Below are 27,111 nucleotides of genomic sequence, written 5' to 3'. Positions count from 1 at the left end.
AAAGGGCAGCCCTGGCGGAGACCAACCCTCACGAACGAGTTCGACTTACTGCCAGCAATTCGAACCAAGCAATTCCAGCAATTCGAACCAAACTCTGGCACCGATTGTGGGAGCGGACGGCCCGTATCAGCGGGCCCGACACCCCATACTCTCGGAGAACCCCCACAGGACCCCCGAGGGACACGGTCAAATGCCTTCTCCAAGTCCACAAAAACACATGTGGACTGGTTGAGCAAACTCCTATGCACCCTCGAAGACCCTCCTGAGGGTGTAGAGCTGGTCCACTGTTCCCCGCCCAGGACGAAAACCACATTGCTCCTCCTGAATCCGAGGTTCGACTGTCGGCGGACCCTCCTCTCCAGTACCCCTGAATAGACCTTACCAGGGAGGCTGAGGAGTGTGATCCCCCTATAGTTGGAACACACCCTCCGGTCCCCCTTCTTAAAAGAGGGACTACCACCCCGGTCTGCCAATCCAGCGCGGCACTGCCCCCGATGTCCACGCGATGTTGCAGAGTCAAGTCAACCATGACAGCCCTACAACATCCAGAGCCTTAAGGAACTCCGGGCGGATCTCATCCACCCCGGGCCTTGCCACCGAGGAGTTTTTTGACTACCTCGGCAACTTCAGCCCCGGAGATATGAGAGCCCATCTCCAGGTCCCACAGGTGTGTATGTAGTCGGTAAACACAGTGTCGCTGCTCTTGTCAAAGTGCCAGACTTCTGTAATTTTACCCACCCTGTACCCCACCTCCAGAGCTTTGATGAATTCAACGGGACCCAGACCCCCGTCAGAGCTCTGCCCTCATCGTCGTGTTCGCAGGGGCCACCCTCATTGTTAGTTTCGGCACAGGTGCGACACAGTGTAAGAGTAATTTAATTCCCTCCCTCACTTTTGTGCGGTAACACGGGGAATAAAAGACCTCGAGGGGGATACACAGTGGCTCTGATGAAGCCGTAGTAGCTGCGTGGGTCCTCGAAATCTTTGTAGATGATCACGGGGTGACCAAAGGGGTAAGAGCAAGTACTGTTGACAAACGGGTACAGTGGGTGACATCAACATAGTGGATGGTTTCATCGGGCGCTGCCGTGTGTCGCAGTTTTAAAGCGGTCGTTCTACCTCCGAAAAGTGCTTTTCGGGGGTTGAGAGGCTCAGGAGCGTTAAAGCAACGGAGAAATTCTTTAACCTCCGTGCATGTTGTTTTCATCTGGTTCCACGTGTGTTCTCTCATGACTACAACACGAACCCCATGTGTGGTCTGTAGCTCACTCACCCTCTTCTCACTTTTGTAGTGCAGTTCACCAAAGGTGACGCCTCTCATATCGCACTGTACTGTGGGATCAAAGCAACTGGGACAGCCGTGGTAAAAACATCCATGAAATTCCCAGACATGTTTTACACCGTCAATCTCAGCATATCCGTCTACGAAAAATGCACCAATCTGTTTTTACCCATGTTTAGAGCATGCTGTATAAAGATTTTTTCTTTGTGCATCAACCATTCTAACCATTGAACCGATGCGCTAGAGAATCTTTTGCTCTGATTCAAATAGTTGTGAGGGCAGGGGATAGCCAGAGTGTTAGGAGTCAGATAATTGGTGCGAAACACCTTCATACAGGCTCCGGCTATGGTGATAGAACCAAAAGGGTCTACCCCCGTCTCACCTAGGAACTGATCTCTAAATTTAAGACTGCCCTGGGTGAGAATGTCAACATCATTTTTGCAGTACAGCGAGGCCTCCTTTTTGAAGTCAAAGGTACCTCGGCTGACCTCGTTGTACCACGGGTCAAATTCTTCCCGTTCGCGCACCGTCATGCGATCTACGTCGTAGTCGGACGGAACGGGATAGGGCCCCACGTAATTGAGGTGAATTTCTGAGCTAAATTTGTGTGGGAAATACCCCTTGGTCTTGTCAGTGAATCCTAAGGCTTTGGGCATAGCGCTGAGACGCATGGGGAGAAATGACAGGGAATCTATGAATTTGAGACCATAATGGGATTCCTCAAAACTGAGGATTTTACTCCCGTTCATCAGAATCTGTTGTGGCGTCACATCCAGTTCCAACATACCTTTTAACACCAGATAACTGTCAAACCCCTTGGCATTATGGGCTATAAAGATGTTCTGTTTGTATAGTGGCTTCCTGAAATGCAAAATAAACATTTTAGCACAGTCAAGACCATAAAACGCCTTCTCTTCACCTTTGGATGTTTTGTATGCACTAAAAAAGGAACATGCTCTCCATTTTGACCCACAATGTTTCAAAATCATAAAAAACCAAATCAGGATGTGAGATGTCTGGTTGGAGGGTAGGAATGTAACAACTATGATCGACTTTAGAGTCGCTCTGCAGTTTTTCACCACAGATTTTACATTTTTTCACCGCACAGCGATGCTTTGCATCGTCTAACGACAAATTGACACTGTAGTATAGTTCGCATCGTGCGCATTTTTTGATTCGTCGCAGAGGCTGGACTTTCTGCTTGAACCGACCAATTTGTGTCTGGTGAAACAAGAGGGTGAGCGACACGTTCTGTTACAGTCAGAGCAAACCACTGTGTTGAACCCTTCTGTGGGGCAGGCAGGATCGTTGCACACTGCGCAGTAACCTTACAAAAGTGGGTATAGGGGTGCTTAAAAGTCTTGTAACAATAATTACAGACTGACGACCCCAGGAGGCTTTGAGATTTTTTATCCCATAATAGTGATTTTGTAGTAAAAAGAGAAACAACTGATTGGAACGATCAGAGAATTTTGTCTCATAATGTGAGAGGGGTTTACTGTGGCATGTTCTGTAAAACACAACAATTTTACGCCCCAGAATATTTTCAAATTTACCAATGTCACTGAAAGTGACGGGGGTCTCATCATTTAAACCAGCCTGATGCTGCAACTTCCTCGCAATATCAAGGCATTCTCTTTCAGTAAGTTTCGGGTAGATAACGTGAGCTAGACTGATGGCGAAGCAAAGCTGGTTGTCTCTGTTGTCTACGATAAATAAGTGACGTCTTTTTTGTCAATGATTTCACAGTCTAGAGTTTTCTCCATCTTACGTTGGCACCTCCTCCTGGGTTCTGCACCACGTGAAGGATGAATTCTATATTCTCATCCGATGAAATGATACCGTTTGACTGCACAATCCGATCTAGCATTCCATTAAAAGCCGGTAGAATATTTTCACCTTGTTCATCCACAGCAACTGTAACATGATTGTGTACGTTTTCACCCACCACCTCCAACTGTATTAAATCATTGCGACTACTATGTCGTCTGGCAACATCCACCAATTCGCTGATAACCCCTGTTACATCTCGATAGAATGTTGCAATGTCAGGCACATTTCCCCGAGTGGGAATGTTAAAGGAGCGTCTTGTTCTCCATGTGTTAAAATCATTAAAAAACCTCTCACCCCGCTCAGGAGAGAGATCGGATGGATTTTCTCCTAGCCCTCCTCCCCCTGCTGAGGAGAAAGATGGTGGGTGATGGTCTGCTCTCTGACCCCCCTTCTCCTGGCTCTCATCCTGTTCAGGAGGGGGGTTAGGAAGAGCCGATTGTGTCTCTCTGCTGAATCCGTCTCTGATCTGATTGTTACCGCGGTGTAAGACATGATCACTTTGCGTGTGGAGAGCTGATGAAGGAGAATGATTTTCAAACTCTACTGCATTAACTGCATTAAGGTTTTCGAGGGCATCATTTATGAGTCGTAAGGTGTCAAGTTCTAGGACGTTTTCATTTTGCTCTGTAAATTGAAATTTATTGGAATGGAGATTGGAATTTCACTTAATTGATCAACAGCTATTTGTAAAGCATTCGCTACTTGATTAAAATATTCACATTGAAATCCTCATCACTTAATTGATCAACAGCTATTTGTAAAGCATTCGGTACTTGATTAAAATATTCAACATTGAAATCCTCATCACTTAATTGATCAACAGCTATTTGTAAAGCATTCGGTACTTGATTAAAATATTCAACATTGAAATCCTCATCCATATCTTAAACAAAAGACAGAAAAAGGAAAAAAAAAAAATTACAGCTTTTTCAACACTGTTTTAGTACACCTTTGGTTACAATTGGAGGAAACAATATACCGTATGACATTATTGAAAATCTCCAGCACTACCTTGTCTTGGGGGTGTTGGGAATGAATGTAGCAGCCTGTATCCTCCTCCACCCTGTCAAAGAGCAGTTCAGGAACGCTCTCGTGGTGCTCGTGCTGTTGTTGGGAATGAATGTATCCGACTGTATCCCCCTCCACCCTGTTGAAGGACGGTTCAGGAACGCTCTCGTTTAATCTCAACCCTGAATCTGTAATTAGATGAGAGATGAGTTATTATTTTTTTTATATATTATTATTATTATTATTAGTAGTCAAGAAGATATAGTATAAAATATACCATCAAACAATCTCCTGACAATGTTAGACTTGTGTCTCTGGTTCCTACGTCTCCTTATCGGCCTCGCAGGTTCGAAAGGATCTGGTGAAAGGGAGAGTGGAGCTGCCGTGGGTGCCGCTGTAAGTACAGGGGTCAGAGTGGTACACGCTTGCCGTATTCTACGTCTCCTCGCAGGGGCAGAAGGTTCACGGGAGGGTGGAAAGGCCGTGGGAGTCACAGTGCTCAGAGAGGCGCACGTTTGAAGGTTCTGTTTTGATGGTTCTGTTTAGACAGAGGGGAAAATCGTTAAAATACAAATCATCAAAACGGCACATATTTTGTATATACTTCTAATCACAGATAAATATATTACCTTGTACAGTCGACTTCGGTCCTCCTGGCTGTCTCACACGTCTTCTGGAGAGTTTGTTCGTCTGCTTACTTGAGTCAGTCCCATGTTGAAGTGCCGAGGTTTCCCTCTCAATCTCAATTTCACCAATTTCAGTTACACAGCAATTTGTCCCCTGCACGGGGAGTGGGGTTTCAGAACACAGCAATGCTTTTACTGCTTTTTCAGTTTCTTGGTTGTCTTCGGATACCAATCTTTCAGCCCTGGCTAACAGATCTGAAAAATGTATCATAAAAAGTTATATTTCAGCAATCTATGAACAACTGAGCTGTTCATAAAAAACAAAACAAAAAAAAAAAAAACTGAGTTAATCATTTAAAATAAACTATACCAACGTCTGTTTGCGTGAGGGTTATTCCTTCAAACTCATCGGCGCTGACTTTAAAGATACAGAAAATTACACTTAAAAATCTAGAATAAAAATAGAACAACTTTCAGGTTAAAAAGATCACGGATTGCTTACCAGGATAAATTGGCATATGGTGAACCTCTACTGTAACTTCTAAAACACAGTTATTCGTAAATAGTAGTTAATCATTAATAGTTCATTCATTAATAGTTTTCTAAAACTATTTAGAAAACTACAGAGAAAAAGTTTGGGAAGAATTTGAGGCTTACCGGTAGTCATCTTTGCAGCCATCTTTGTTTGTTACACGCGCTCGCAGACGGTGAAGCTTCCGATGAAGTTCTGGAGGACTGAGCTAATGACTGTGAGATGATCATGTATATATTCGCTTTACAATGCTTGGCGAGAGGGGAAAAAAAAAAAAAAAAAAGTTGATTGGCGCCGAAAAGTCTGATATTGACGATTGCCCCGGTGGACCAACTGGTCCCATGGGGATACCTCCCTACACGGGAACTCTACCAAACAACAGGTTCAGGCGATATAACTCATGTTAAGAATGTTTTTCTCCAGGAGGGCCTCCAGGTCTCCACGGGATTTAAGCTTCTTCAGTTACACACCTCGGACACCGGAAGACAACGTAGGCCCCTAAATTTCTTACTTGAGGCCACCAACTCTTTTCTCTTTTCTTCTGAACCACAGTGTTAGGGTTCTAACAGTCTAACTTTCTCCAATAGTTTTCTCTTCTCTAGTTTTCACAAATGTTTCACAAAATGTTTGTTCTGTGGAAGGTTTCTGTTCTGTGTTGTTTCTTTCTTCACAGCCTTCTTCAGTCACACACACCATTCTCGGTTTGATCAGTTTCAACACACCCCAGTCATTGGAAGACATCGTAGCCGACAACATAGGGCCTCACTGCACACGTTCTGGTTTTTTCCAGCAAGATGTTTTTGTTTGAAGCCGTTTTGTTCTCAATAGCCTGGTACAAGATGTTTATTATCTGACCCTTGATCAATTGGATCTTGACACCTTCTACATCGTTTACAACTTTTCCCCAGAAGCTCCCCATTTTATATCTGAAAACACCATTTTCAGATATAAGTGTTTTCAGTCCAGTACTGAGTCACCGTGTCCAGATGTTCCTGTTTAATCTCACTGTCGTTGTCGGCGATACTCTCGTACATTTGTTGGATGGGAGTGTAGATTAATTTGCTGGATTTCAGCTCGAGCAAAAGGGTCTCTGCGGCGATCTTGACTTTCACGTAGTCAGCGTTGACACCGCACGCTTTCAGGAAATTTTGAATAGCAGGAATGAACTTGGGTGTGTAGAGTCTTTTCATCAACATGTAAAAGTTGTTGCGGTAGAAACCCGGTTCGATCACATCCAAACACTGGTGTTGGCGCTGGCTGGGGTGGTCGATCCGACATCCGTTGCAAACCTCACCCTTGTACAGGTCCAGGACGACGCTAAGTAGATGAAGAACGCCTTTTTTTACCAGACCAAAGAATTCAGATGCCCAGCCGTCAAGCTGGTCAGCACCGTTACATACACCCCGGGGAGATCCGATGCGTCGTCGGGCAAAGGCAGATCAGGGGTTGTTGAGCGTGAAAGACTCTCCACACCGCTCACAGAGATTGGAGAACCTGGACGTGAAGAAGCCGGAGACGGCGCAGGATCTCTGCCTTGGAGAAGAGACTCGGACAGCTCTGGAAGTGATGCTGAGTCTCTGACGGGTGGTGTCAGTGAGGGTGAGTGAGGACTGGACACCCCAGGATCCGATGCCGAACGTCCGAGGGGTGGGGTTGGTGGAGGGCTTAGCCAAGGAGTGAGAGACTCCTTAGAATCCGTGGGATCCAAGCGTTGGATGAGTGAGTCAAAGTCCAGCCTGCGAGGCCGAAGCCGACGTTGAGGGCGTTCCGCTTGTGTCTCATCCTCATCCCACAGATAGGAATTGCTCGGAGTGTCAGATCCACTCTTGACGCTTCTGTTGGTAGACATGCTCTCCTTAGTGTTTCACTCCGGTAGTGGGTAACGTATGGTTCAGACGAACGTCTTTTATACATTTGAGATATGGGTGTGGGCTTACACGAGGGAGGACTCTTTTTTTCGTCACCACAGTGTTGTTCCAAAGACGACAATGGTGAAAAAAATTTTGTGATTTTATCATCCATTTCATGCATCTTTTCGATCCATGCTGCAAGAGGTAGAGTCAACACGTTGCTGAAAACCCCACAGTCTGAGCTAAAAAGATCCAAGACAAAATACTGTCTCGGTTTCCCTGACATCTCTTCCATCTGCATCTTGTAGCTAGCACGATAGAACCATCTTCCCGTACCCGAGGTTTTCGTCAACCAAATGCTCACAAATGTTTGTTCTGTGGAAGGTTTCTGTTCTGTGTTGTTTCTTTCTTCACAGCCTTCTTCAGTCACACACACCATTCTCGGTTTGATCAGTTTCAACACACCCCAGTCATTGGAAGACATCGTAGCCGACAACATAGGCCCCTCACTGGAAGATTCTTCCCGCTGATAGAGAATCAGCTCCCCCGTCTTGTAACGGAACACATACCCAAAACTCCCTGTTTGACTATAAGGCTCCAAAGACCATTCTTGCTGCAAAGGCTCAGAAGGTGACGCCTGAGAACGCTGTACAAACACCGTGGATTTTTCAACTACTTTTCCACACAATTCTCTTATAACGGTCACAGCCGTCTCACCAATCACGGATGTAGAACTACTCATGTTGTCCAGAGATGGCTATGCCAGGACTATGGCAAAACTGTTTTGTAACTGTTTGGAACAGATGTGGGCGGGTTCAGGGAAAGGTCAACCTGTCACTTTGACAAGAAGTACCCCATTTCTTCTCTGGTGTTAAGTGTCAATGTCTGGTTTGGATCTTCTAATGGAGACTTCTCTTCATTGGGCACTCGTGTAACCCCCCTTGCTCTGCAATTGTGCACCGCTGCACATGTCACAGCCACACATGTATCCTTCGGCGCTTATCTTCTTACCCTGTTTTTGCCATGATTTTCCTGCTATACAACCTAATTTTGGATTATCAAGATGATCCTGTAATATAGTGTGAATTTCTGACTCCCACTTACACAATGCTTCAGCTAAATTAACCTTCACCTCTGGAGGGGGAAGTATCTTCTGCTTCTGAGCTTCCTTCCACAACTTTTTTATTGCATCCAATTCTCTTTCCCTGTCCTGTTCTTTCATGCCACTCACCACCTGATCAAGAGTACACTTCCACTGTTCTTCCACAGACCGAGGGTAGGGAGAACATTCTCCCTGATCCCAACACGTTTTGCCACATTCCAGTTCCATCTTTAACCATGCTCCCAAGTGAGATTGAATGTGAATGACTCCAACGGTCAACTCCATGCCTCAGTGAAACAAGCTTCTAGATCAAACGTCTTTGATCCGGTTTCACTCTGGGGGTTAATTCCCAAGGACAAAGAGCCTTTTAATTCACGTTCACTCTGGCACTTTTCCAACCCACACAAAAACACAAATCTCGGGCGTCGGGAGTGTCCGTCCCGTCAACTGCGCTCCGAGTCCCAACCTAAATCTTTTTCATATACAGTGCACTGCATACAGCAATACAGCACTGTACTAGTTACGGTTTACTCTAACCGTACTTATTACGGACTCGAACCGTGATTGCGAACGGACTCGAACCGTGATTGCGAACGGACTCGAACCGTTTCTATTTACGGACTCGAACCGTAATTGCTAACGGACTCGAACCGTTTCTATTTACGGACTCGAACCGTAATTGCTAACGGACTCGAACCGTTATTACTGCAGTCATTTCAATATTTTCTATATTTGTATCTGGAATTTATAACTAGGACACTTCAATTGACAGTGACAACAAAATTTTTTGGAAATTGCCAATGTGCAGAACTTTTGATTAAACAGGTGTCTGCTTACCTTTTATTAGGGATCCCTTTGTCGTCAGTTGTCTTCCGAAGTGACCGTTGTTGAATTCTTTGCCTCAGATGACTTCTCTGTCTTCATCACGTCGGGGTCACCAAATTGTTGGATTGCAGTACCTCTCGTGTGTCACTGCCAATCCGCGTGTTCTTTAAATGAAGACTTCAAGTAAACAAATGCCAATTTCAAAATGTATTTAGCAAACAGATGTATTTAGCAAACAGAATCAATTCAAGATACAAATATTACAGAGCTCCGGGCCAGTTCATAACCCTAGCAACAACAAAGTCAATTGTCAGGGCATGAAGTCTGACGACCTAACTATCCCTTGACCCAGTCTTATATAGAAAGATATATGTAAATTATTGATGCTAATTCAGTCCAATCCAGTCCTTCTTCTTGGATGACCCCATCTTCTTCTTCCAGCCTCCTTTGGTGTTGGTGTGGTCCTTCTTGTCCATTATCTTCTCCAGATGTCCAGGTCCGAAGTCATATTCCTGCCAAGGAACTTATCAACACCAGTAAACTACGTTGTCATGTTTTACGATGGGGATCTACCCTTTCCTGTCTGGCTGGCTCCAACTGTCTGACCAGTCTTCAGGTCAAGGAAGGGTCAACTGACTTGCTTATGTGTATTCCTACTAAAGAGTATATAGTATTCTTAACTTCTAAACTAACTGTAACATAAAACAAAACATATAGTATAACACATGCTAATAAGATAAAAGATGCTAACAAGATAAAATATTTCTCTTCAGCACCAACCACCTTGCAAATCCGATGACGCAACCACAAAGTCGATCATCGATCTGCGGCCTAAGGCGTCCTGGTGCCAAGTGCACATGTGGACGCCTTTATGTCTGAACAAGGTGTTTGTTATGGACAATCTGAGACGAGCACAGAAATCCAGTAACAAAACACCACTCGGGTTCAGATCAGGGGGGCCGTTCTTCCCAATCACCCCTCTCCAGGTCACACTGTCATTGCCAACGTGAGCATTGAAGTCACCCAGAAGGATGAGGGAGCCCCCAGAAGGAGCACTCTCCAGCACTCCCTCTAAGGACTCCAAAAACGGTGGATACGCTGAACTGCTGTTTGGACCATAGGCACAAACAACAGTCAGGATCCGTCCCCCCACCCGAAGGCGAAGGGAGGCTACCCTCTCATCCACCGGGGTAAACTCCAATATACAGGCACTGAGCTGGGGAGCAACGAGAATTGCCACCCCTGCCCGTCGCCTCTCACCATCGGCATCTCCAGAGTGGTAGAGAGTCCAACCCCTCTCGAGAAGACTGGTTCCAGAGCCCTTGCTGTGCGTCGAAGTGAGGCCAACTATATCTAGTCAGAACTTCTCAACCTCGCGCACCAACTCAGGCTCCTTCCCCACCAGAGAGGTCAGAATCAGAGTACTTTATTGATCCCTTTAGGGGGTGTCCATTAGGGAAATTAGCATCTCCCCAAAGAAACGTACAGCACTGTTTTGAAAAATTAAAAATAATAATAGAATAAAATAAGAAATAAAATAGAATAATTAAAATAGAATATAATATAAAACTATAGAAATGTAAATAAATGAACTGAATGAATGGATGTACCAGTATTATGTTATTGCAGTGTTGTTCCAGTTCTCCTGTTGGCCCTCCTCCCCCCTGTGAGGAGTTGAACAGCCTGATGGCTCGGGGGATGAATGAGTTCCCCAGTCTGTTTGTCCTGTACTTGGGGAGGCGCAGCTTCTGGCTGATCAGGCTTCTCTGGCTGTGAATGACAGTGTGCAGAGGGTGGCGGACATTGTCCATGATGCTCCGCAGCTTGTCTATAGTTCTACTCTCTGCCACTGTCACCAGAGGTTTCAGCTTCATCCCAACCACCGAGCTGGCCCGCCTGATCAGCTTCTCCAGCCTGGAGAGGTCTGCTTTTGTCACACACCCCCCCCCCCTCCCCTTCCCCAGCACACCACAGCGTAGGACAGGACGCTGGCAGCCACAGACTGGTAGAACATCCAGAGGAGTTTCCTGCAGATGTTGAAGGATCTGAGTCTCCTCAGGAAGTACATCCTGCTCTGGGTCTTTTTGTACAGCTGCCTCGAGTTGCTTGTCCAGTCCAGCCTGTTGTCCAGCCACAGCCCAAGATATTTGTAGGTCTGCACGCCCTCCACCTCCTCCGTTCCTATCTGAACTGGTCTAGGTCTCGGTCGGTCCCTCCCAAAGTCAATGACCAGTTCTTTAGTTTTGGAGGTGTTGAGCTGCAGGCCGTTGTTGTGGCACCAGGCAACAATGTCCCTCACCAGGCACCGGTACTCCTCCTCTTCGTCGTCTCTGATACACCCAACGATGGCTGTGTCATCAGCGAACTTCTGAATGTGACACATTTCAGAGTTGTCACAGAAGTCCGAGGTGTACAGAGTGAAGAGGATGGGGGACAGCACAGTCCCCTGTGGAGCACCGATGCTGCTGACCACAGTGTCAGACGTGATGTCCTTCATCCTGACGAACTGCGGCCTGTCGGTGAGGTAGCTGGAGATCCAAGCAACCAGGCAGGGGTCCATTCGCATCTGTAGAAGCTTGTCCTGTTGTAGTGGATTTTCCCCTACGCTAAAAACACTCAAACTTATGTTTTCATTAAGTCAAATATACCTATGCCAGTGCCAATGAAGCGAAGTGCGGGGATACCACAACAAGGTCAAATGATGAGTCAGGGTCAGCTGGTTCACGATCCACACAATGGTTTATTGTCGATCCACAATTCACCATGCATGAGAAGTAGCCCGGGCTAAGTCTGAATACTGACAAGAATTGTCCTTTTTTATACTATTTGGAGCCTGGGGCTACCCCGCCCCGGGCTCTCCTTCTGATTAGCTATTTTTACTCATTTTCCACCGTTAGGTACCTTTTTCCTTACTTATCAGAAGTCAGGTGTACCTTACATGGTTTTTTTTAAACAAACTCAACAGACCATCCCAAGACCATGCCTTGGCTACTCCCATACTTTCCATTAACCCTCTAACAACTTCCCCGGACTTTCCATTTTAAAGCATACATTTAAGCAGTGACATATACATATAGCAGGTGCTCGAACAGTGACAATGGCTAGTAAGTTTTGTCTGCATAATCATTAATGTGAAGGTCTAAATATAGCTCAAAGGTTAAACATTACATTCACACATTGTGCCTCTAACGCCTTATGCCTGTTACCCTTTTTCACTACATTCCCCCCTGTGGTCCTGACAAGGACCACTCTAACAAGGGTAAAACACAAAGGTACACATCTTCATGAGGTAAAAGAAGTTACAGCAAAAACTACAGCACTCAGTGAAATTACTAATTCAGTAATCAGTGAGGGTACTACACTTATCACTTCAGTATTTATTTGAATTAACCATCCCTCAGTAAGGATCACCACAAAGCGGAATTCCAACTGGAAGAGCAGTTGGAAACTCCACCTGAAACCCATCTCGGGACTTGCCCATCCTGATGGTCCAGTGATCGTTACTGCTGGGCTCCTAGCTACACCCGCAGACATGGCCAGGGAAACATCCTCCCATTGGTGGCGTGAGGTAAAACCCCAACCAGGTGGCAAAGGGTAGCATTACACTACTACAGATCACACATTGGTATAAGTGTGTGTGTATATATATAATATATATATATTATATATATATAATATATATATATATATATTATATAATATTATATATATATAGTTCATACATGGTTGGATATACTTCATGATTATATTATGATTATCACATCAACAAACCCAGTCTGTTCTGTTTGCACAGCCAGTTACTCTTAGTCTGTTCAAGGAGCTTTTCTCCTGGTACCCTTATGAGGAATACTCCTTAAGACTTTTTTATAGGAAACTTTTCTGCCAGCGTTTGTTTGTACTCAGCACGCTGCCCATCCGCCAAACAGGCAGGCTGATACAGGTAGACACCTCTCAAACAAAACCCTCATAGCCTTGGAGCTTATGCTCCCTTTTCCTAGTACTTATTCATATCTACCTGTTAAAATCGCCTTATCATATATAACACACTCTCACTCATACTATGTAATTTTTCCAGAACCATTAATCGTTAGTCATAACATTAGCATAGGTCATCACCGTGTTATTCCATCAGACATTAGTAACATTTGTCGTACACATTTACTCCTCGCGCCGGTATTCGGGGGAGTGTGGGCGGTGGCTAGGCAGTGTCCGCAGGGAACTTCTTTCCTCCCCCCTGCGCGGATGACTATTCAGTCCAGGCAAGGCATTATTACCATGGGGCAATCTGGCGCTACAGAAGCGTGCAAGGAGTGTTTGGTTTGACGTAGGTGTGATATGGTATCCTTGGCTCGATCATATGCTTCTTGCTGTTGCCTCAACCTGTTGTGCAGGTCGATAGCTGTTCGCCGTGCTGCAGCCAATTGCTTGCTCAACGTAGTGCGTTCATTCTGCAGGTTCCTCAAGCTTCGTTCTCGGGTCTGCTGGTACGCCTGTTTCCGAACGCATTGAAGCTGTTGTCGGGCTGCTTGGGTCAAGCCTACTTTCATGGTGGTATAGATTCTGGTAGGCATCCCACCGATCTCAGCACGGAGGTCTTCTGGACTGTATTGCTCAACAGGGCAGCTCAGGAAACTGGAGAGACGGACTTGGTCCTCGTTGCTGACGACGAGCAGGGGAGGTGGTCGTCTGGGTGATGATGGTCTGGCCATAGGAGGAACCACTGCCGTTGGTTGTTCCTCATGGATCACGAGCTGGCCCCGGTCTGCTGGATCCTCTGGACTCTCTGGGCTGTACCGGAATCCGGGGGGCACCATCCCTCCTTGGCCGCAGATAGACCTAGTAGAAGGCTCGCTGGCTCTTCCGTCTGACGTCCGTCTGACCCCTCCATCAGCGGGTCAGGGACTCCCTCGCTCCATCTTGGGTACCTGTTGGGAGTATGTGTGTTTGCTTCTACATGTCGTGTTCCTAGGGGTGTGTATGTATTTGCGTCTCTAGTATCAGTGCTGTGTGGCTGCCAATCGTCCATGGTCAGTTGGGGTCCAGTATAGAAAGCCTCCGCCATTTTCAAAAGTCTGTGATGGAGACATGTCATTAAGTTTCTCATAACATCCGTTTACTTCAATCACTCTACGTACTTTTCTACTGATTATACTATCTACTGATTAGTATTAGTCTTTACTATTATATTACAATATTAGTGTTACATACCTTGTGGGGAGCGGGTGGCCATCATTTCATTTCTTTCCCTATTGTTTGGTATATTTGTGAGCTCAATATACTCTGACTCTGGGTCAATGTTAACATACTCTGACTCCGGTGGGTCAATTTCAACATACTCTGACTCTGGTTCAATTTGCACTTGTATTACAGGATATTGTCCGGCTATGCTAATCAAAACGCGTGATATTAATATACGGAGCAATGGGATGATGCAGCAGACCACCAGCAATACCATCAGCACTATTCCTCCAGTACCATCCCAGCCATTTTTAAATACTTCAGCCATCCCAACTTTCCCATCCAGTCCCAGAAACTCTTAACTTGGGTGTTCCAATTGGAATTTCTTACATGCTCGTCACGCATCTTTCTCATTTCGTTCAGAACTCCTGTCAAACTGCCGTTAGCACCTGTGTGCATTGGTATCAGAGTGCAACATTCTTCCCCAATTACATCACATATTCCTTGATCTCCTGCCATACGTGATTCTATCACAAACCTATTTTGTAAAGTCATCATTGATGTGGCATGCAATTGTTCCCGCACTAATGACAGTCCTTTTACAGTATAATTCATGAACCTCTGTTGATTGTACCACAAATAATTATCCAACGACTATTTCGAGCTATATATTGAGCATTTGCAATTGAGCCATAAATTGGAATCGACCCTGCTCCTCGTCCGGCTTTTATCCATCCGGAGCCTATGGCTACTTGATCTTCTGGTACACCAAATGGGACCTGATCCCATGTGACATAAATTTCATTTGTTGCTTTCCAGTCCCATTCCCAATTTTCAATAGAGTCCTGTGTATCTCTCTTAGCCCTAGGAGATGCCTGATTTTGTTGCGCCCTTTGCGTAATTGACAGTTGTCCCGTTAACATTAATGGGGCACATATCCCTTCCCAACTTGGTGGTAGAGTTAGCATCAAAGTGTCATTACCTTCACATGTCCAAAAGACATCTCCCAATGGCCTTGTGCCATACGACAAGTCTAATAAACTGTATTGAGCTATGTAGGATGGATTTGTTCATAGATTACTGCTCCCCCGTTTGGTACTATCTGTTTACATTGAATTTGGGCGGTCTCACATAGTTTGATGGTTGCTGTGGTGTTCCCGTAGGCTAGCTCCGGGTACCAGTCGATTCTGCTGCATTCTCACCAGTTCTCCCGCGTCCGACAATTCCGGTGATTCTCTGTCGACAACTTCTTCCACCTCCCTTCCTCGTGCTATACAGAAAGGGAAGATAATGTTAGCCGGTTTGTGCACCACTGGGGGTAGTGCTTTCACTACATCATAATCGTCTTCTGACAGCACCGTGGGGCAGACTTTCCTATCATTATCCCACCCCGGTAATGGTGGTAAGCCTCCTGCCATGTCCATTGCACAGAGGGCAAAGCATTTAGTGATGTCCGGGCATTCACCTAGTTCACCTCCTGGTATCGTCTGGATTCGTGGTAGCCGTTTAGCATTATAGCAGGCAATACAATCTTGTTTTTCCATTGGCTAGCTTCAAACATTGATTTTGCCGAGTACATTATCCACTGTTGGAACATATTGTGTCCCAATGTGACGTCTTAATTTATCTAGATCCCTTTTCCGTCTTGAATTTAGCAATTTTACTTTACTTTCGGCTTCCTTCACTGTCAGGATTTGTCCTGTTTGCTCATTTTGACATCCTGACTGTGTGCACCTTACCTGAATGATCACCGTCCCTTCCCCACGGCAGTCCATGCTTTGGGGATATCCCAGCCAATGCTTACCTATTGACTCGGTTCCCAGTATTTGTTAATACAAAATCATAAGTATCTGCTTTGACATGCATTATCCACTTGATTTCTCCATTGTTCCTGTTTACTATTCCCTTGTGAGTTGCTAGTGTGATCATAGCCAGGGCACACGTGTCTAGTGCTTGTGTACGGTGTGTGTTCGGGTTAGTTGTCATCAAGAGTTCCCCCGTTGTTAAGCCGTTAAGGGTTAACACCATCAGCATGCAACTAATCATCGAGCCAATCCGGCCCCGGCGGCGAGGATGACGAATCTGATGAATCCATGGCAGCATCCTCAGGGTTACTGCCATCAGAAGGATGTAGGTGAATGTCTTTTCCAGGCGTGGGTGGGCGGTCCGGAAACGGTGATACAGCCGGCCCAGGACTGGCAGTGGGAGTATCAACATACTCCGAATCAGAAGAGTGTGACTGGCGAAGCCGGCGGGCTGCCACCTTGGCGGACCTGCGTTCCCCATGTGGGGAACGGGACTGAGAGCTTGAAGAGCTTGAGGTAGAGGTTGTGGGAGGAGCTTGTGGAGGAGTGTGTTGGACTAACGGCCAGAGGGTGACTATACGTCTCCTGTCAGCATGCTCAGACTCCGACGGACCTGGAAAGTGTCCAGGAGGGTCGGGAGGTCTGTGGCGGGGTGCAGTGGTTCTTATGGAACCAGAAGGGCTTACCTTCAACTTTTAGGGCAGTGGGGGTGGTAAGTACAACTTTAAAAGGTCCTTCCCTACGCGGTTCGTTCCACTGGCGTCTAAACACTGTCACGAATACTTGGCTCAAGGTAGCCATGACATACAAATGGGGAGACCAACGATGAGGATTTTCAACCCAACATAACATTTATTAAAGAACCTAGTGGAATATAAAACAGAAAAGTCCAAATAGTCACAAAGAGGGAAACTCCAAACTCCTGCGGCCGTGACAAGCTCCGGGCTCATCTGACGAACTCCACTGCAGCACACCAGAGAGGACGAGAGGGGCCCTCCTCGACGCTCTCCAGACAGGTTTTATACCTGGACCCGTCAGGCAGCCAATCCCAGCAGATGGGCCACAGGTGAGCAGGTGAACATGCTGGGTCGACTGGAAACGCTTGGCACTCCCCCTGCAGGTCAGCCAGGGAATTGCTCTTCCAGCCAGCCCCGACAACAGTGAGGCACGACAGAGCCGTCACAACACCCGTATGAACACGAGGTCCCCCACTTGAACGTCACGGACGTCAACAGGGATGTGTGTCTCGTCCTTGCTGTGGGCTTCTTTCACCTGTTGAAACACAAGTCTGTGGATTTGAGTTAATGCACGTAGGTAGTCACCCAGTTCACGCTCCAGTTGTTCAAAGCTGGGCCATCCACTGGACCTCTGATCTGAGGAAGAGGCATGGGTCGACCTGTAAGCATCTCGTGAGGAGTTAGATGGGTTAATCGGTTAGTTTGAGAACGCATAGCCATTAAGGCTATGGGCAGAGCGTCCACCCATGTTATCTTCCCGTTGCCGTCAGCCATGATCTTAGATATTTTAGTTTTCAGAACACCATTCGCCCGTTCAACCGAACCTTGAGACTGTGGATGGTAAACACACCCGTACTTTTGCTTGATCCCCAAAAGCCTGAACATTTCCTGTATAACTCGAGAAACAAAATGTGGGCCATTATCAGATGATATTGTGTCTGGCATTCCAAATCTGGGAAACACTTCTCTACACAGAAACCTTGCTGCAGACTTGTAGTCAGCTTTAGAGGTGGGGCATGCTTCAATCCATCTGCTGAACCTACAAACAACAACAAACATATCTTTTCCTTTCCACACGATCAATCATATCCACATAATCCATAATCAGGTGTCGAAAAGGACCGTCTGGTAGTGGAATGTGAGCCAAGGGCTGTGTGAACATCTTCCGAACATTGGGCCAGATTCACGAAGCGTTCTTACGAACAAATTTGTTCTTAAGTCCCACTTACGAACAGTTTACGAAGATTGTGGCATTCACCAATTTCTTCTTATCCTGGATTTATGCGTAGGTAAGAACAAATCCTACGAACACTCAGGAGTACTCTTGCGCACATTTCAGTGCCGACATGTTGGCATGGTTGTGTTTTCTTCTCTTGTGCAGTTCAATAAAATTCAATATTACAATGATAATTCTGTCATATTTATTTATTTATTTATTTCCTATTTTTGGTGATTTACGGAGAATTTTAAAATTATGTAAATGTGCCAATGACTTAACATTAATCAACCAAATTGGAAACCATGCCAAAACTGTCTTTTTATTTGATTTTATCTTGATTTATTTTATTAGGGGATCGAGGATATGCCCTGGCTCCCTGGTTGTTGACACCACTGACCAACCCTCAGACTCCACAGGAGTTTTATTCAATCAGATGCATGCGCGCAGTCGCTCCACCATTGAACGCACCATCAGCATGTTAAAGGGGCGCTGGATGTGTTTAGACACAGAGCCACAACCCCGTGAGGATGTGCGTCCTGACGCAATGATGGGGCCAGACTCCAGGCACGCGGTTCACGTTCGAGCGCGATTAATTGCCCGTTTGTGAATAAAATGCATTATTGTCACAATCCGAGCACAGCTTTTACACGTTTATTTTTTTTTACATTCTTTTTTTTACATTCTCGTTGATTTCTTTAAGCGTGTTGGCTATAGTCATCAGGGTTGAGGCAATTTTATCAAGCGTGTTAGCCATCCTTTCTTGATCAACACGGCGTCAGAAATCAGGCGTGGAGAGGCATCGCTCTGTCTACAGGGTCCTGCTGCAGTTCCTTTTATGGGCATTAGTGGGCGGTGACTTATGCTAATCGTATGTTAATTAGACTCACCTGGCACGCGCTTTCAACTTACGAACAGATGGCATTCATCAATCTAAGAACACAGCTGTGAACAATTCTGGGGCTTACGAACGCGTTGATGAATCCGACGTAGGGTTTTCTTAAAAAACTTCTGAATAACAACTTAAGAAAGAATCTAAGAAGATTCTTAAGAACATATTGGTGAATCTGGCCCATTGTACTTAGGACAGTGGGGACACAAGGACAATTCTCTGTCAACCATGGGTGTCATGTAAGGAGACCACCAGACTGCCTGTAATTTCCTAATGACCTGTGCTCTAGAACAATGGTCAGGTTCATGCATCTTTTATTGCAATAGGTAACAACGACAATGGCAAAACAAAATGTCCTCTGAAACCCCGCCATAACCCTGGATGGGGATGCGAGGTGCGGACAGCTCCCCTTTGTACCCAAAGACGTTTCTCTGCAGCAGAGACTTTGTCCTGTGCTTCAATTAGTGAAGCCAAACTGGTAATGGGGGCACAATCTTCTTCAAACAACATGGGTCCTTGTATGACCTGGCCCGTTGCTTCCTTGGCTGCTTCATCTGCTAAGTTATTCCCTATGGCAATTGGGGATTTACTATTTTGATGTGCTGCACACTTGACTATGGCCAATGCGGTGGGAAGCTGCATGGCTTGTATTAAATCATTTACTGCTTGGCCATGTATCACCGGTGTGCCATCTGCACGCACAAAACCTCTTTGCTTCCAAATGCTTGCATTAATGTGACATACACCGTAACCATATGCACTGTCTGTATAAATAGTCGCTCTTTTATTAGCTGCTAATTCACACGCCGCTGTTAACGCCTTGATTTCAGCCAATTGGGCAGAGCAGGGTTGGTCCAAGCTAACGATTTGTACTCTAGTATATGTGCCATCTGGCTTGAGCTGTACTATGCCATACCCAGCTCTGGTCCCCGTCTCACCCCTGACACATGAACCGTCTACGAACAGTGTCAGGTCGGATGGGATGGGGTGATTATACAAGTCGTCTCTTACTTTCATAAAATTCTCTGTTTCTGTAAGACAATCATGTGACACCCCTTCTGTGGGTAGCACCATTCTTGTGGCTGGATTGATATTTGTACATCTTTGTATGGTCAGGTCAGGTCCCGATAGCAGGATCTCATAACCTGTCCGACGTGCTTGAGTAATCACAAATCGTGGACTTGTGAGCATTGCATGCAGTTGATGAGACGTATACAGGAATACTGGATGGCCCATTGTGATTACTGAGGCCTTTTTGTAAGCAAAGGCGGCTGCTGCCAATCCCTGATAACAGGGTGGCAGCCCCTCCTCCACACTATCCAATTTGGTGCTATAATATGAGATTGGTTGTTTATCTGTGGGGCTGTCTTGCATCAACACTGCACATGCATATCCTTGTCTTTCTGCCACGTACAAATGGAATGGCTTACTATAATCTGGATTGGCCAACGCCGGGGCAGTCTGGAGGTCATTCTTTAGCAGATGGAATGCTCCGTCTGCTTCGTCGGTCCACTGCAGCCGGGCTGATTGCGACCCTTGTCCTGCTGCACGGATCATGGCTCGTAATGGGGCTGTTTTGAGAGCATAGTCACAAATCCATGGTCTACTGTAACCGGCCATACCTAAAAAGGACAACATGTGACCAACAGTTTGTGGTTTCGGTATTTTGCTTATGGCTTCCAACTGGGACGGGGCAATATGCCTTTTGTCCCCACTTAGCTGTCTGCCCAAATACTCCACCGTTTGTTGACAAAACTGTAACTTTTTCTTACTTACTTTATGGCCACCCTCAGCTAGAGCAGTCAGCACAATGATGGAATCTTTCTCACACTGTTCCTTGGAATCAGAGCAAATTAGAATATCATCCACATACATCAAGGTAGTTGATTGGATGTCTAGATGGTTAAGATCGTTAGCAAGAATGCGGTTAAAGATGGAGGGGGAGTGTACAAACCCTTGTGGCAGGCGAGTGTATGTATACTGTTGATTCATATAAGTAAATGCAAACAGATATTGAGATTCAGGATGAACAGGAACACTGAAAAATGCAGAGCATAGGTCGATTACCGTGAACCACTTAGTACCCGGAGGTATATTTGATAACAATGTGTGAGGGTCAGGCACAATTGGAATCTCTTCGGTCACTATGGCATTGATAGCCCTGAGATCATGCACTAACCTGTACTCATCACCGTTGGGCTTTTTAATGGGAAAAATTGGTGTATTACATGCACTACGCGTCTTTATCAGAACGCCTGCATTTTCTAACCCTATTATGGTTGATTTTATACCTTCAATTTTGTCTGGACTAAGGGGGTACTGCCTCTGATGGGGTAATCTAACACCTGGTTTTACGCTAAACTTCCGCGGTTCAGCTGATTTAACAAACCCTACATCAGTTTTATGCTGAGACCACACTTGTGATGGAACCTGTTCTAACAGTGTGGCGTGTTCCTCTGTTATTAGCATGTGCCTAACTTTTTCCCTAGGGAGTCTAACCTTTTCTGCTACCGCCTCGTCTGCAAGGGTGAAAGCGATCTTGAAGAACTGTCCATCAGGAGACTCGCTGATTTGTTGGCAGTCTGTTTTTATCCAGTGCTCGATTTGCCTTGCTTTCTTTACCATAGGTCCCAGATCGTGTGATTCGTATCCGTCCGCTATCAGTAGAGTGACGTGTGGCGTTGAGTCGGAGATTTGGAACCAATTGGTCACATCATTCTGCAACTTCACCATGGCAGCTGCTCCTTGTGGGCCCACTACGATATCTTCATACTGGAGAACTGTGATTTTGTTATTTATATTCTCATCCCAACCCTGTTCGTACTCCTCTTGAGTGTGATTCTCATCGTACAACAGTGTGCAGTGTAATTGCAGTGTCGGTTCTTTAGGTGTGTCGTAGTTAAAAAGGAGAGGTTGGGGTCTGCAACAACAACACAACGAATATCCATCAGCACAGCAAGCACACATCAAATACACAAACACAATCAAATGAGCAACACCGCAAATGAAGCAGTACAGTTCAATTCTCATTTATCCCACAACAAATCACCTAACACAAGACATTTAGATATTATTATTATTATTAGCTTGAACACACATTAACATAACATAAAGTTAGCTTATACACAACTAAATAAGTACAACTATGCACTGCCAACTCCTTACCTTATGGCATTCACACACAGCAATAAACCACAGGAGCACAGGCAAATGGAGAAAAATAGGCAAAAAAGGTGAAATTATCTCAGCGTAGCTGCATCTGAATGGACACTCACTCTCTACAGTTGCATCGGGTGTGAATAATTAATTAATTAAAGTACCACATGCACAGACGGCAGTGGTGCGTTCAAGAGCGTCGGACATCTGTGTTGCATTCGTGAGCATCGGAAATATGAAACTTCAAGGAAAAAAACTAAATAACAATGAATAAACATACTACTTAGATAAACTCTAACAGTATACAATAATATAAACAGTGTGGGCTTTCGAACAGTAGTGATTCATTACCAACGGTCTCCAGCTTTCCCATTCGTAGTAGAGGAAGGAATCCGATGTTGTCAGTCTTAACCAGAAAACTTGAGCTTCTGCGGTGTGGTGCATCATCTGCGGAGATTCTGTAGAACTTGTTAATGACATCATGGGGACAGGTTTTTTACCTGGCCTTTCGCCTGCTACTTCAAAGTAGATGCCGTCTGGTGTGCATTTAATCTCCGCCTGTAGTTGACACAGTACATCTCTTCCCAAGAGATTGGTTGGTGCCTCTGCTGTATATAAAAGAGATGCATAAATTGTTCTCTTTCCTATTTGCAATGGAACCGGTATCGTCATTGGTGTTACTTGAGTTTTCCCAGAGAAGCCTACTGTCCGAATTTTAGAATTTGAGAGGGGAAGGTTGGCTCCATCTCTACCTATACAGGAATATGTGGCCCCTGTGTCTATCATGAATTGGTATCCACGATTATACACAGTTATATTTATTTTTGGTTCTGCGTTTGGCCGTTGTGTCAGTATAGGCATAATTCCTTTCCCCTCTGGCTCCTCTGGGCACCCCTATTGCCAGTACGCCGCTGGACCCATCCATGGTCCATTGGTTTGTACGGCAGGTACGGTTCCGGGTTGGATGGGCCCTGGGCCAGGATTCTGTGGTCCTGCCCACGGGTTGACTGGGCATTGTCGTTGCAGGTGTCCCATTTGTCCACATCCCCAGCACTGGAGTACGTTCGGGTATTGTGTTGGCGCTGGTCCTAGTGGGGGCCCTTGGATTTGCTGTGGTCCCTGAGGTCTCCTCCATCTTCCTCTCATGGGCGGGCCACCCCTTCCTCTACCAGCTGTTGGTTGCTGGGTGCTTCCTCTTCCTCCCTGATTGAGGTAGAACTGGATTGGTGGCATCGGTTGGGCTTGGAGTTGACCAGCAGGTGGCACTGCAGGGAGAATCTGGGGCATAACAGGTGCCGCCTGGGGAGCGGGAGGTAGAGACATTACAGGTGTGACTATGGGTGCTTGTGTTACCCTCTCCATCTCCGGCTCCCTCTCGGGCTCTGGGTTGGCTGCTTTCACAACTGCTTGGGTCTTGTTTTTCTCACGCTCCTTCTTTTGCTTTGCCAGCTCCCCGATCTGCAGTTGGGTCAGTTTATTCACCATCATCTTTTTCTGGTCCTCGAGGGCCTGTTTCTCAGCTCTGTAAGCATTTACATAATGTATTATGTGTTCAGAGAAAACGGGCCATGTTAGTTTCATCAGTCCCACCACTCCATTCAGTTTGGTCTGCACCTCTTTGGGCATGGCATTTTTTACATACATCATGAATAGAGCTTTTGTCGTTTCTGTACTGTCCCACTCACTCCCCGTCTCGGACTTCCACGTCTTCTGATAGTTATGCAGGAACTGAGAGGGATTTTCCTCTTCCTTCAGGTCTCCTTCTCTAGCTTGGCGGGATCCATTCATGAGGGGTACTTTTCCCTCAAAGCTTCCCACACCCGTGTGCGCATTTGGTCAAAGGATACCTCGTCAAACTGGTGTGACTCTGTCGTCGCGCCATATCCAGCGTCTCTGAAGATCTCTGCTGCCGCTGTTTGTCCTGCCATCTTTATCAGCAGCGCCTTGATGTCACCTGCTGCCAGCTTGATTCCTCCAGTGATTTCTTCCAGCTTCTCGATCCATTTGTTTGCTCCTTCTGCCAGGGGAGTTAGTTTTCCTCCTGCAAGCATTATCATATCCATAAATGACCATGGTACGTACCGATAGTCGTTCTTCCTCCCTTGGTTATCATGGGCACATCCCATGGCATATTTCATCTGGTTCAGTGTCTCGGGGTTGATCCTTCTTTCGCTGTCGTAGCTTCATCCGACTCTCGTTCCCCTTCTCTCATCTGTAGCTGTACGTTATAGGTTCGTCCTGACCTCTTAGTACTGGACACCGCTGCTTCTTCGCTCCTGTCTTGGGATAGCAGTAGCCAGTTCCCCTCGGAGACGTCATCACTCTGCTGGTCCGCATTGCTGTCGCTCTCTCCTTGATCGTCATCCTCCTCTTCATACTGGCTCTCTGGCTCGTCCTCCTCTTCCCGGTTGTCTGGCAGGTTTTCCTGTGGAGCTTTAGTCCCCCATTCTGCATTACTTTTATCACCTCTTGGTCCTCTGGCAGTATTTTCTGTGAACATTTAATCTTAACTCTTCACTTCTTTTTATTAACTCTTGCAATCGTTCTTTTTCTTTCTCATTCCTTTCTTCTTCACTTTCACTCGCTCATTTTCTTTTCTTTCTCATTCTCTCATTTTCTTTTTCCTGCATCTTCTCCCTTTCCCTACCATCCTCATCTTCACTCTTGTTGTGTATTTTCCGAATGTTCCCTTACTCAGGTGTGTTTGTGTTGTTGTGGTGCACGCATCTCTCTGGCTGCTGCTTGGCTGTTCCCTCAGTTCTTCCTCATCCTCATTTATTAAACTCTTATCTTACCTGTAATCATCCCTTCTGCCGTCTCTTCATCCCTTATTACAAACTGTCCTGCCCTGTCTGGGGTAGGGGTGGGGGCCTACCGTCAGTACCTTTGTGCATCCTCGGGTCCCGAGTGGCCTCCATCCTGAAGTATTGCAGGATGTCCCTCTGCTCAGCATTTCCCAGCCTTTTCCACATGTGAGTTTCTTCATACTTTTTCTTTATTTCTCAGCTCCTCCTCCACCTCATCACATCTCCTAGGATCAAAACTGCCTTCAAGAGGCCATTTATTTCTGCCCGATGTAATTTTGTGCCAATTTTTCATACATTTTTGGATTTTTCGTTTGTTCGCTGGGTGAGTGGCAAGAATTACTTTTACTGGCGTTATTTCATTTGTATTTTTGCTTGAGTTGGAACCGATGTTTTATGGCAGCTTACAGTGACCTTTTAGTGATCTTAAAGACTCTTACTTCTTTTAATCCCTTTTTCCTTTTCCTCCTTCCGCCCCAGCTTCTGACCGATACAGACTCAGTTTGCTTTTATTTATACTAGGGGTGATTTTAATTGGTCGCTTTTTAATGTTACTACTTTTCTTTATTAATTTATGATCACTATTACACTTTACTATATTTATCTTATGCCTTTATTGTTCAATTTTCTATATCTGCACCTATATCCTTTCACTCCTATTACCTTTATTCACACAACAATATTACCTTTATTCACACAACAATAACACAACATCTCAACACGTTAAAACCGTTTCACCTTTCACTGCTACCTGCAGTTTTCCCTTTCCCTGCCTAGGACCACTCCTCAAAGAGGCCTAGTGGTTGACGTCTCCTCAGGCGGTACTTTTAACTCTTGATCAATACATACCTCTGTATGATTGTCCTTAATAAACACAAAAAATTTGCAAACAACCTTTTACTCAGCTTATCCGTTCCTCACACCGTTTTTCTACGCTCTCCCTGGATAGCTTTCGTTCCAGCCCGTCTGATTGAACTTCCCTGTTCACTCTTCCCATACACCACCAACCTGTACACTATTGTTCCTGTACCTGTGAGTGATAGGGCAATCCAAACGCAAATCAAAGATTAAATACACATTTTTCAATCACATCCATTTATTTCTCAATCACACATTTAATTGGGCTCGCTTACCAGCTATTACTGCTCATACACACAATTAGTGTTCTTTTTTTTATTTTATGTTCTATGTTCTAGGTTCTTAGGAGACAGTTTTACTGGTACCTTCAAACCACAGGTGTCCGACGGAGGCCGGATCCCCATTAATTTCAAAAATAAAAAGGATTTTTGGTATCTCACCTGTTATTGGGTGGATATGTGGGCCCGTGGGGTTCCCAACCTCCGCTCAGCACCCGCAGCTGTCAGGTCCAGCGCTGCCTCCTGGCTGGCTCGCCAAAACTGTAATGGATTTTCCCCTACGCTAAAAACACTCAAACTTATGTTTTCATTAAGTCAAAATACTATGCCAGTGCCAATGAAGTGAAGTGCGGGGATACCACAACAAAGTCGAATGATGAGTCAGGGTCAGCTGGTTCACGATCCAACAATGGTTATCGTCGATCCACAATTCACCATGCATGAGAAGTAGCCCAGGCTAAGTCTGAATACTGACAAGAATTGTCCTTCTTTTATACTATTTGGAGCCTGGGGCTACCCCGCCCCGGGCTCCTCCTTCTGATTAGCTATTTTTACTCATTTTCCACCGTTCGGTACCTTTTTCCTTACTTATCAGAAGTCAGGTGTACCTTACATGGTTTTTTTTTAAAAACAAACTCAACAGACCATCCCAAGACCATGCCTTGGCTACTCCCATACTTTCCATTAACCCTCTAACAACTTCCCCGGACTTTCCATTTTAAAGCATACATTTAAGCAGTGACACGTATACATATAGCAGGTGCTCGAACAGTGACAATGGCTAGTAAGTTTTGTCTGCATAATCATTAACTGTGAAGGTCTAAATATAGCTCAAAGGTTAAACATTACATCCACACATTGTGCCTCTAACGCCTTATGCCTGTTACCCTTTTTCACTACACTGTAGGACAAGGGGCTGGATCGTGTTGAAGGCACTCGAGAAATCCAAAAAGAGGATTCTCGCTGTGCCACTCCCCTTGTCCAGATGCGAGTGGACTCGGTGCAGCAGGTAGATGATGGCGTCCTCTACACCGACCTTGTCCCGGTAGGCGAACTGTAAGGAGTCCTCAGCGTGCTGCACCTGGGGCCTGAGGAGGTTGAGGAAGAGCCGCTCCAGAGTCTTCATCAG

General features: G+C 45.7%; 2 protein-coding genes across 3 annotated transcripts; both read right to left on the bottom strand.

Moving 5' to 3' along the window:
* Window positions 1–3,838: 3,838 nt before the first annotated feature.
* LOC130519445 (uncharacterized) lies at window positions 3,839–5,560 on the bottom strand. 2 transcript variants are annotated; one of them, XM_057022880.1, is made up of 6 exons: window positions 5,407–5,560; window positions 5,252–5,290; window positions 5,120–5,167; window positions 4,753–5,004; window positions 4,401–4,661; window positions 3,839–4,311 (listed from the first exon to the last, which is right to left on the bottom strand). In XM_057022880.1, the coding sequence occupies exons 1-6, from the start codon at window positions 5,426–5,428 to the stop codon at window positions 4,034–4,036; spliced, it is 900 nt and encodes a 299-aa protein (XP_056878860.1). In that variant the 5' UTR covers window positions 5,429–5,560; the 3' UTR covers window positions 3,839–4,033. The 2 variants fall into 2 exon arrangements, with proteins under 2 accessions (XP_056878860.1, XP_056878861.1); XM_057022881.1 differs by lacking the exons at window positions 5,120–5,167; window positions 5,252–5,290.
* A 13,620-nt stretch (window positions 5,561–19,180) lies between these two features.
* On the bottom strand, window positions 19,181–23,830 carry LOC130519563 (uncharacterized). The gene is made up of 5 exons (XM_057023105.1): window positions 23,396–23,830; window positions 23,212–23,307; window positions 22,994–23,130; window positions 19,847–21,806; window positions 19,181–19,650 (listed from the first exon to the last, which is right to left on the bottom strand). Exons 1-5 carry the CDS (start codon window positions 23,828–23,830, stop codon window positions 19,564–19,566), a joined length of 2,715 nt encoding a protein of 904 aa, XP_056879085.1. The 3' UTR covers window positions 19,181–19,563.
* Window positions 23,831–27,111: the final 3,281 nt, after the last annotated feature.

Source organism: Takifugu flavidus, chromosome 22 (genome assembly GCF_003711565.1).
Source record: "Takifugu flavidus isolate HTHZ2018 chromosome 22, ASM371156v2, whole genome shotgun sequence".
Taxonomy (NCBI): Eukaryota; Metazoa; Chordata; class Actinopteri; order Tetraodontiformes; family Tetraodontidae; genus Takifugu; species Takifugu flavidus.
Note: the sequence above shows the minus strand (reverse complement) of the source record. Positions and strands in the feature narration are given on the sequence as shown.